The sequence below is a fragment of the Pteropus alecto genome, unplaced genomic scaffold (genome assembly GCF_000325575.1).
Source record: "Pteropus alecto unplaced genomic scaffold, ASM32557v1 scaffold45, whole genome shotgun sequence".
Classification (NCBI taxonomy): domain Eukaryota; kingdom Metazoa; phylum Chordata; class Mammalia; order Chiroptera; family Pteropodidae; genus Pteropus; species Pteropus alecto.
Window position 1 is genome coordinate 40293549 of NW_006442491.1, and position 11280 is coordinate 40304828.

Here is an 11280-nt window from a genome sequence, read left to right on the forward strand (position 1 = left end):
GTTCCCCCAGATGCTTCCTCGGGGAGCGGACACCCCTTCCCCCCTCCCCCCAACACCCTTTTGTTTTCAGCATTTTAAGGACTCTTAGAATCAACTTGTCCATGGCCACTGCTGAGACTGAACTCATGATTGTCCACCAAAGCCCTGCCTCTCAGGGAAGGTGGCTTGTGATCGCCTTGGCACCTTGGGACACAGCGGGACCGTTTGCTGAGATCCCGGCCGAGAACAGCTGCAGTGCCAGCAGGAGGAAGGGCCTTGCCCTGCGGGCAGAAGGAGCTTGTGCTCCCTGCCGAGCCCAGCCCTGCACCCCAGGCTCCATCAGCTAAGCTTGTGGGTGGGTCGGGGGGCTTTACCTGGGGTGACACAGGCACACAGTGTGCGCATAGTGTTTAATCAGGACTCCCCCTCCTGGGGAGTACATGGGATCACACCAAACTTCCACGTGGGGGTCCCACTTTGCTGTGCCAGTGCGTGCAGCCCAGGACAGGGGCACCCGAGTGGGGCTCTGCAGACCACAGTCCCAGGCCCGCTGTGGGTGGAGCGTGGTCCCAGAGCTGCTGGACATGCGAGACGAGGTCTTCCTCCGTCTTTTCTTTCTTTTTAGAAAGAGGAAATCACAAACGCTTTAGAGGTCGCAGCCACCCCGGCCTGGCGCTGGCCTGCTGCTCCGGCTGGGGTCCAGTTGCTTGACCCTGGGGCAGGTGCTCGGGTCACCAGCAGGGCCCTGGGGGCAGGGAAGCCGGCCGCGTCCCACCGCCTGAAGGCCCCTCACATCCACGGTCAGAGCTGAGGCTGGAGCAGGACCGTTGCCTCTTCACTTATGCCGACCTGTGGGGCAAGTGGGCGGGTCCGCCGGGGAGGAAGGTCCCCGCAGTCAGAGTGGTCATCCGGGCTGCTGAGCCCTCTTCCTCTGGGAAGCTCGAAATGTTCAGGGGCAGGCGGAGGGCTGGGCTTCTGGAGGCCTGGCCCAGCCTGGGGTTCCCACCTGGGCGGTCAGGCCTGGTTCACAGACGTGTCATTGGAGTTTGAGCGAGGGGGCGGGGAGCTCTGCGGCCGGAGGGGACCCGCCTGAGGCCTGTCCAGCCTGACCGGCTCTCAGGCCATGCGCCCCATCTCGCCTCTCGTGCACGCAGCCCTCCGCTTGGGGGCCTGTGCGAGACCCCTCCCTGTCACAGGAGCTGGGCGTCTGCCACTGGCAATGGCCTCGGGCGGCGGTGGGCCTTCACTTACAGTGCAGAAAGGCTGGGGCTTCTGCTCAGAGGGCCAGGGTCCCCGGGGGCTGGCCGCAGGTATGGCCCTGCAGGGTGCGGGCGGGGTGCAGGAAGCGCAGCTCGACTGCGAGAAGGACCACCAGCCGCCCATTCCGACCCCGGATTTCAGGATTACGTGTGGGGCAGGGCTGGTGGCCGAGGCCACGTCTGAGGAAGCGAGGCAGAGGCCCAGGCAGCCCGCGCCCCCGGCCTGGGGCGTGCAGAGCGTGAACGCTGCTCTCACGAGGGCGGAGAGTAGAGCAACGCCCCAAACTTCCTGCCAGTGAGGCGCCTGCCTGGGACGTGGCCTCTCGGTGCCCCTGCCAGCCCCAGCACAAAACCGGGTCAGACCCACGGACCCTGCTGGGCTGGGGGCGCCGGGGGGTGGGGCCGAGCCCAGAACCCCTGCACCCTGAACCCCAGCCTGGAGACAGATGGAGCAGGTCTCAGAAAAGTGGGGGACGGATGGACGATGGATGGGCAGGCAGACCGACGAGGCTGCCCCGAGGAGCACGTCCGGCCATGCTGACGGACCAGCCGGGCCCAGCGGGCGGGCTCTGCTGGCCATGCTTACAAGTACGCCTGCTCGGACAAGACGCTGGAAGGCTTTTCAGTGACACGGTAGAGAGGAAATGGGTCAAATCCACCAATGAAATCGACTCAAAGAAATCAAGACCCAAATGAAACATACCCGAACGACGGGAAAGGGGGCAGAATGAGCAGAATGAGGAACGCGCCCACACGCGGATGCTCGTGCCGCGGTGGCGGGGACAGGGGCGAGCAGACGGGCCCCGGAGACGGCGACAGCACCCCACACCAGCTCAGACCTGGGGGCAGAGCTCTCTGGACTATGCACAGTGCAAGTGACTTCCAGGGTGAAATGCCTCGGCGGGGGCTGACACACTTGGCTGGGGGTGTGGCCGGGGAGCCCGCATCCTCGGCCTGGGGGCTGGGGGCTGCACCTCGCCCTGCAGGCCCTCCCAGTCGCCACCCCAGTCACGTTCACAAACATCACTCAGACGCCCCTCGGAGCTGTCTGCACAGCTAGTGTGTGGCAGGGGCTTTCTGGGCAAAACAAATGCATTTCTGAACCCCGGGGCTGGCTCCCATCCTAGTGTGTTTTAATGTGACCAGCACACGAAGCCCCTTTGTCTCCTGCCAGCCAGCTGTGCTCTGGGACATGGTTGGATGGGCATGCGGTCTGAGGGCTGAGGGGAGCTGGGGGCTGGTCTGGGAGCTGCAGGATGCCCTTTGGACAAACGGACTGCCCACCCCAGAGCCACCTGACTCCAGGGACAGAGGCTCTGAATTCTGGTTTGATTCTGACCCCAGGGGCGTGTCCACTCTGGCTTTGTTCTCTGCGGGGCCTTCGCAGGAGACCGTGTCTGAGTCGGGCCCGTGAGAACAGCAGGGCCGACGTGCAGGTCGGTGGAGGGCCGAGCGGGGCTCTCAGGGGAGGGAAAGGGACAGGGCTGCTCAGCTGGCCCGGGCCAGTGCTGAGGGCCTGCAGGAACATCCGGCCAGCGGGCTATTCTCAGCCTCAGGGAGGCAGAGTGGCCCATTCCCCCACAGGTCTGGGGGCTCAGCCTTCCAGCTGAGGCAGCTGTGGGATCGTTGGGGGCCAGCCCTGCAGCACAGGAGCCCACGAACCTACAGGTCTTGGGGTGACCTGGCCCCTGGTACCCGTAGCCTGGGACCCCTCTTCGTTTCTCTTTGGGTGGCTGGACCATCCCCTCTCTGCTCAGGCAAAGATCCCCATGGGCATAGGGGCCCGTCTCAGAGGGGAGGTCTCAGGTGGTCCCCAGGGGGCGGGCAGGAGAACCTGGGGAAACCACCTGTGGCCAGGCTGCTTCCCTCTCCTCCCCACTGCCTGGCAGGGCTGGGCCACATGTCCCTAACTGCTGGCCACACACTTACAGCTGTCTTCCTCCTCGGTGAAAACACTGACCACGCAGCAGGCACACATGAAGCCCACCAGCTGGAAGACAGCGAGAGGCCGGGGCGAGCTGGAGCAGTGCATCGTGGGACCAGCTCTGGAGTCCTGGGCGGCGTGCGGCATCCCCATGAAGGCTGGCCCAGCCCCTGCGGGTGAGCGGGCGACACTCGGGCCAGGGCCCCCAGCGGATAAGGCTGGCCGCTGGACAAGAGAGCCAGGAAGATGACCAAGCCCCTACATTAACAGGAGATGAGAGGCAGAGAGAGGCTCTGGGAGATGTGTCACCACAGCCCGTACAGACCTGCAGGCTGAGGCCCACGCCCATCACAGCCAGGCCATCTCCCCAGGGGCCTGAAGCAGACAATCACCTTGGGGAATGGGCCACCTCCAGACAGCCACAGCTGTATGGTTTGGTTGGAAGTGTGGGAGAGACAGCCAGGCCTTGGCCCAGCAAGCCATTCTGGGCAGAATGGGTGAGCCGGCTGCCATCAGAGGCAGAGGCCCCTTGCCAGCGGGTGCTCAGAGGGCAGGACCACAGTCAAGTCCCGACGGGACCCTGGGCCCCAGGCCTCCAGGAATAGAGGGCTCCAGCTGAGGTGGGCCAGGGCTGGCACTGTCCGCGGCCCGAGCCCTCCACACTTACCGGGCCTGGACGACACTGACCATGGGGCAAGTTGCTCCCGAGCTCGGCTCATGCCCCATCAGAGAACGGCACCCTCTCCAATGGGAATGAGGGGACCAGCCTGACAGCCGGGGCTGACAGGCACGCTAGGAGGGCTCAGCTCTGTGTCCCCTGCTCTGCAGGCCACTGCCCTTCCGAGGGGCAGGCCATGGCCTCCTCTGAGCTGGCAGGCAGGTCTGTCTCCTGCTACTGAAGGACAAACTTGGGAAGCCTTCCTGAAGGACATGGGCGCAGGGAAGGGGCGCCTTGTGGGGCTGCAGGAGCAGGCCTGGGAGCTGGCCGTGGTGCTGAAGACACCTCCTGGGGCCTGCTCTCGGAGGGGGCTGGGGAGGATGGCCCACCGGCCGCCCCGCCCTGCCCTCTGCCGCCCAGGCTCCCCCCTCCTCCATGAAGCTCTCCAGATGCTGGTAGGACCTGCAGTCCCAACTCTCCCAGGCTGGTGCTTCGCCTCGTCTGGCTAGTTCTCTCCTCCTGGCCTGACTGCGCGGCCTCAGCCAAGGGTGGACCTCACCTGCACCCTCCAAAGCAAACAGCAGCGGGCTCCCCGCAAGGCAAAGTGTGTGCCCCTGACCCTCCTGCAATCAGGCCTCTTACAGTAAATCACTTCTCTGGGGTTGCGGATAAAATACTGAGCACCCAGTTGAGTCCAAATTTCAGATAAGCGATGAACTGTGATTTTTAGCGTAAGTACATCCCGTCATGGCATGGAACACATGTGCACTAAAACTTACTTCTTGTTTCTCCAGAATTTAGATTTAACCGAATGTCCTGTATTTTTATTCACGTAATCTGCAGCCCTACTCCCGACACCTCGGGAGCAGGAAGCAGCCAGCGGGCGTGGGCCAGGCTGGGTCTCCAACTCCCTCTCCAGGGCCCACTGTCCCACAAGGAAATGGTCCCATTGGCCAGCGGGGTGGAGCGTCTCTCCTGCCCATGCTGCCTGCAGGGCAGGGAGCAGACGGACTGCAGCGGCCCAGCGTCGGGCCCCACAGTGCTCTCCGAGCCTGCGGGTCTCAGCCGCACACTGCTCCTGCGGGACCGTGGGCGCATTTACAGAGCAGGCGCCTCAGGCCACACAGGTGGGAGCGGTGGTGTGAGTCCTCAGCCTCGGGGACGAGGACGGGCGTCCTGCCCTGCCAGAGGACGGCGTGGCCCTCTGCTCTGTGCAAGAAAGGCCTGGGACCTGGCCGTCTGCGCCCTGTTTGTTACGTTGCTGAACGAGCCAGCACCCCAGGCCCCGCCCCACACTCACTGCCACCAGGATCTGCAGGGTGCTGTGCAGGGCCTCCACGTAGCCATGCTCCAGGGTGCAGCCTATGCCCAGCACCACAGCCTGGCCAACGTGGGCCCCCAGGCCGGCCGCTGGCTCCTCACGCTGACAGCCAGGGCCATGCTCACGCCACCAGGAACGGTGCTGGGAGAGGCTGAAGGTCAGGAGCTCGCTGTCCTGGGGGCAAAGGGCTGGGACCAGGTCAGCACCAGAGACACCACCGCCCCCACTCACTGCAGCCCATGGTGGGCTGCCGAAGAGGGGACAGGGTGCCCTCCCACCTCTCCTGCCCTGGGGCACCCTTGCGCTCTGGGCAGGAGGGGCAGCGGCACCAAAGCCCTCCCAGCTGTTCTCCAGATGGCCAGGCCTGGCTCTGCTTGCTCTCAGCCCTCGGCTCACACCCCCTCCTCCAGGAAGGCCTCCCTGCCCAGGCCAGGCCCCCACGAGGCATTCTCATGGTACCCTGGGCCCCCCTTCACATCTCGAGCCAACACCCCCAGTTCGTGTGACTGTTACATCCATCTCCACTGCTGCTGCCTCAGTCGGCTCCGCTGAGCATCCACCTGGTCCCCGGGGTCAAATCCACACACCCCTGGTCCTCTGAAGACCTACCTCTGAGCCTCACTCAGGGATGAAATAAAATGCTATGTGCAAAGCGCCGCTCAGGCAGGAGTTGTTCACCTGGACACTCCCAGCAGTGCAGGGCTTGGGCGTGGATCCCCGCCCCTCACACGCACCCCCACTGCAGGCGGGGCCCTGGACTCCATCCACGTCTGAAAGCGCAGAGTGGCCAGAGGACGCGGGAGGGCGGCGTTGCTCTGCCCGGCTCAGCCCCACATGGGAGCCCTCCCGCCCGCACACCTCCGCCTGGCCCGTTCTCTGCTCCCTGAGCCTCAGCCCTGACTCTCGCTGCGGGTGCTGCCCAGGCTCTGGGGCCCCCTCCTCCGGGAAGCCTTCCCTGGTGCATATCCCCCCAGCCGGGGGCCACCAGTCCACCAGTGCCCACAGCCCCTCATCCATCTACCAAATCATTGGTCGGTCCCCAGACCTTCGCCGAGCCACTGCTGTGGACCAGGACTGTTCCGGGGGCCAGGGACAGAGCCACGTGCAGACACAGCTCTGCCTCTGTGTATGTGGGGACAGATGATTGACACGGGCGTGGCGGCCGTGTCCCCTCCGTTTGCGTGAGTCTCCTTCAGCTTTACGCACCTTCGAGAGGCCGCCCACCTCCAGGTAGAAGCAGACAATGAAAACATTCCAGGTGACCCAGATGGTGGCCCACACAGCGTACTAGGGAGACAAGGAGGCAGAGAAGGTGAACCCAGCTCTTGGGGGGGCCCTGCTTTTGCCCCTGGAGGCCTCTAAGGGGGTGGGGGCTTGCCAGGTCTCGGCTGTAAGGACCCCTTTCTTCACTTTGTGTCCTGGCCAAGAGATGCCCGTGGCCCACCCAAAGTTGACGGATGACAAACACATGTCTGAACCCCAGCATCCCTAAAGCCCCCCAAAAGAGCACCCCAGAGAGTGGCCTGCAGGAGTGGAGGCCTGTGGGCTGGCGCCTGCTGTTGTAGAGTCTTAGTGGGACGCAGCCATGCCCGCTTGTCCACTACTGGGCAAGGCCGTGTCTGTGCCACAGCCAAGACCATGACCCCCAAGGCCTGAGACACCGGCCATCGAGCTCTGCAGGATACGCTTGCTACAAACCCCGTCCAGACCGGTTACTTCGATCTGCGTGGGCGGGATGGCAGCGTGCAGGGCGGGGCTGGGGCTTCCCGGAATCCAGTCCTGCCCTGGGCTGGGGCTCGGGCTCTGTGCCTGTTTCCAGGTCGGAATTCTAGATGCCCGGGCTGCGGGAAGGTTTGGGTCTGGGGGTCCGGGAAGGTGATGTGAGGCGAAAACCCTGGCCTTTCTGGGGTGTTCCGGTGGTTTCTAGGACAACTCGCCACTGGAGGCCCCGTGCCAGTCGCCCAGCCCACTTTCCCAGTGGACTCACCACCACGTAGCGAGGCCGGTACTGGATGGTGCCGAAGAGCCCCAGGATCACCATCACGATGTGCACGAACGTGGCCAGGATGGGCGCCCACTGGTAGCTCAGGAAATCGAACACCTGCCTCTCCAGGGCGGTGACCTAGGGCAGGGCCAGGGCGTGAGGGGTAGCGGCCCCCGAGGGACCTCCTGCCTAGTCACCCCACTCAAGGGCCTGCTGTGGTCCTGGCTCTTCCACCCGAAATCTCCAGATGGGTCCAACAGCCCAGAAACCTCTCCACTGGGGCTCCTTCTGTTTTGAAAGGTCCCATCCCACCGGCGCCCTCACCTGCAGAATGAGAACTCAGGGCTGCTCTGAGGGCGGGGCCAGGGGCCACACAGGGGACCAAGCGGAGGGAATGAAACGCCTAAGGAACGTGACGTCTTATACGTGGGGAGACTGACGGGCTCTGAGCCGCCAGGCCTCCAGAGAGCACGCACTCATTCACTCATTCATTCATTCATTCACCCGTCATGTGTGTGGGCCAGGCCTGTCACACAAGCTGGCATAGAGAAAACACTGAGAAAATACAGCGGAACCCTCTGCACCCAGGGAGGCCTGGAAAGGCCCGGCGGCACCCTGGAAAGAGCACACCAAGGAGGGCCGCGACTGTGCGCCCAGCACTCCGTTGGCAGTGGGAGAGCGAGAGGCCAGTCCCTGACCCAGAGTGACCGCTGGTGCGTGGGCTGGAGGCTGAGCCCTGGTATTGGGGGAGGGCTCTGACGGCGGGGGGAGGGAGGGGAGCCCCGCCAAGCAGGCTCTAGGCGTGAGCGGAGGAAACCAGAGTCTCCTCATAACCGGTCAAGGCTGCCGCACGTCCCTCCCCGAGACCGCACAGCCGAAACCAAGAGCGGGAACAGCTGGAACCAAGGGCGGGGGTGGGATGAGGGGGCAGCCTCCACCTCCCACAGGGTCCCCAGCGCTACGACTGAGCAGAGAGTCCAGCAGGCTGAGCCTTCGTGGATTACCCTGGGGTCACTGGGTCTGCCGGCCACAGAGGCCCCGACCTCGGCCAGAGCGTTTGTCCCTTCCCCACCCCAGCTCCTCTGCTTGCTCTTGGCCCGTGTCCAGAAGCCTCGTGAGACTCTGACTCCCGCCCCCCCAAAAAATGCTGTGGGTGTGTCCTGGGCACTGTCCAGTCACCACGGATGGCCCTGAGGGGGTGGTGGCTATTTCCAGGAGGTCTTGCGCAGGGGGACATTCTAAGCGTGGGCTAGGGTTGGTTCTAGGAGTCGGCTGGGCGTGGGAAGCGGGCGGGCCCGCCTGCCTGGCATGGGGAAACTTCCCCAGGGAGGTGCCCACCCCCAAGCCACTTTCCCTCAGGTCACAGCTCCTCCTACTGGCAGGCCTGCCCTGGGCTGTCCCAGACAAGCCCCCATGAAGCTGGGCTACTGCAGCCGGGCGGGGGTGGGCTTGTCCTCGCCTGAGAGACAGAAGCGGGGTGACACGCTCCAGGATAACCGGAGCCGCTGAGTGGCTGCGGGAATCTCGGACACTCCTGGCTCTTTGAACTCTGCCCGACCTTCCCCCTAGAGCCCAGGGCGCCTGGCGCCCAGTGGGCTCATGGCCTCACGCCGTGAGTGTCGTGCACATCCTTGCTAATGGCTCACTAAGACTGGGGGGCAGCCCCCAGGGTCCGATGCCAGAGGACAGACCCTGCGGGCTGGGGCGGAGGCCGCGTGGGGTGTCTCTCCGCCTTTTTCGTTTCTAACCCGGACACTGGAAGGCTCGGCTGTGGCCACAACCTCAAGGCAGGAGATGAACGAACAGCCTCCACCCAAACCCCTTGTCGAGCCCTTGCGCCCCCTGTCACCACGAGGGGCTCAGCCGGGGAAAGTGCCTCGACGTAGTCTCCTCTTGAGGCTTGGTCCCGCAGCTGGGTAAGCCAGAAACTCTGACACTGGTCAGAAAGAGAAGGGAAAAACCCCAGGACCCCCCTCAGGCCCCTGCCCCACACAGTGACCAGAGTGACAGGTGATGTCAGACCTCATCTCACTCTGCCACCCCCAGAGGGGGTGGGTGGACGGCCAGGACAAAGGGCCTTTCACAACTCCTTGCTGCATTCAGCGTGGCCGGCCCCAGGGGGACACAGCGCTGGCCCAGCCCTCTGGCTCGCCTGGTTGAGAAGCCCCTGGTCCAGGGAAGCCCTGCAGCCCTGAGCCAAGACACCCCTTCCGCCTTAGCTCAGCCCCTTCCCAGGGGCCTGCAGGGTGCCCATGTGCCCACCGTCCACTGTTCACCTCAGAGGTCAAACAGGCAACGTTGCCTGACCTGACCCTTCCGACCCCTGAGGCCACATCTCTGGGCTAGTACATCTGGCTCTTCTGCCCTGTGTCCCAGCCCACATGTCAACCCCAAACCAAACCCACACAGCAAACTCAACACGGAAACCCAAACAAAGTCACAGCACTCCCTAAGGCAGCTCAGCTTCCTGATGCCCACACGCCGCCAGCAGGCTGCCGGTCGCCAGCCCGCGAACCTCCTGCCTTTCACCCATCCTCCCTTCCTTCCTCTTCCTGCTTCCTAACCCACCCCAAAGAGCCCCCCAAAGGGATGCCTGCTCCCCGGGTGCCTCCAACCTGCAGAGGGGAGAAGCACAGCTGCCCCAAGGCCTGCAGCGGTTCTCAATGGCAGTGAGACAGTCCTTGGGCCTCCGGCCTTTTGTCAGGCGGGGTCATTCTCCCAGGCTCGTCTGCACAACCCCCCCCGCACCCCCCCTCGCAGACGGCCCGCCTCGCTTCCCATCACCCAGCCCCTTCACGAAGGCTGGCTCAGCACTGAGGCTGCCCCACCGGGGGAAGCTCCTGCAGCTTCTCCGCCCCCTGCCAGCTAGACCAGCAAGCCCCGACCCAGGCGAAGGAGAGGACACGCAGCCCTGCGCAGCCACGTACAAGAGGCCTTCCTACCCACGGCTTCTCTGAAGCAGCCGGTGGCCTCCTGGGCCCGGGCTCCGGGAGGAGGCACAGGGCCAGCAGCGCAGAACAAGCCGGACAGGCCTCAGGAAAGCAGCATCTCCTTCTCACGGCCAGGGGCCCAGGGGCGTTGGAACCTCCTTCCCAGCCCAGTGGCCCAGACCTCTATTCCGCCGCCTCCCCCAGAGCGAGGTGGTGATGGGGCTCTGGGAACGGACCTGGCACCCCGCAGCTCCAGGGTAGACGGGAAACTTGGCTACGGGACGTCTCAGTTCTTCACGAAGCTCTGCATCCGGCCCTCCCTCAACCCCAGACACAAAGACCTCAAGCGTGGGCCTGGCCACGGGCTCCAGCGCTCCCCGCCTCATCCGCTCCCCATCTCTCCCCACCGCTCCAGCTTGGGGGACAGCAGCACGGGCCAGGGCCGGGCTCACACTCCCCCGACACATGCGCACACGCCCAAACCCTCAGGCACCTGCCACCCAAAGGGCTGTCGGGCCTCAGAAACGGACGCTGCCGTCCACTCGGGGCCTGGCACGGGCTTGAGAAACAGGCGCACTCGCTCCTCACACGCACTTGGTGCCACACACGCCTTTTGACCCGCGAAGGCCGCTCGAGCAGCTGGGCCCCTCTGCGACCGCGCCGCGCCCACCGGGCCCACCGGACCAGCGGAGTCGCCAAGGCCGAGATGTCGGGTTTTTGTTCCGCGCCCGCCCCTTCCAGCCGATCCGCACACCTGTGCCCGCCGCTAGGGACCGTCTGGCTGTCTCGCGCACGCGCACGCGCACGCGCACGCACACACAGCGGGGCGCGCGGGGCAGGCCGTCGGGGCCGTCGGGGTCGCGCACAGGGCTCTGGGTTCCCACGCCCCCTGGGGCGGCGGCGAACTTCGGTCGCAGAAGCCGGCGAGCCCCAGCGGTCCCCGGCCAGGAGCCCCAAGAGGCAGGCGCGGACCTTGCGTGCAGGGCTGGGGGCGGCGGACGGCGCCCAGATCCCACCGCGCGCTGAGACTGCGGGGCCCGACAAGGGGACGCTACCCACCAGCTGGAAAGTGCAGAGAAAGATGAGCGTGCAGCGGCTGGAACAGCAGCCCATGGTACCACCTCTGCAGTCCGGACCCAGAGCCACCGCGCGGGGAGATCGACACCTCCGCCTGCCGTCCTGCAGCCCCAGACCCAACCCCGCACGCCGCGGGGTGTCGGAAACC

The 11280-nt window shown here is 65.1% G+C and overlaps 1 protein-coding gene across 1 annotated transcript; it reads right to left on the bottom strand.

Moving 5' to 3' along the window:
* Positions 1-1713: 1713 nt before the first annotated feature.
* On the bottom strand, positions 1714-11168 carry NKAIN4 (sodium/potassium transporting ATPase interacting 4). The gene is made up of 6 exons (XM_006921968.2): positions 11115-11168; positions 7129-7263; positions 6348-6428; positions 5121-5315; positions 3168-3228; positions 1714-1909 (listed from the first exon to the last, which is right to left on the bottom strand). The coding sequence occupies exons 1-6, from the start codon at positions 11166-11168 to the stop codon at positions 1821-1823; spliced, it is 615 nt and encodes a 204-aa protein (XP_006922030.1). The 3' UTR covers positions 1714-1820.
* Between the last annotated feature and the right edge of the window lie 112 nt (positions 11169-11280).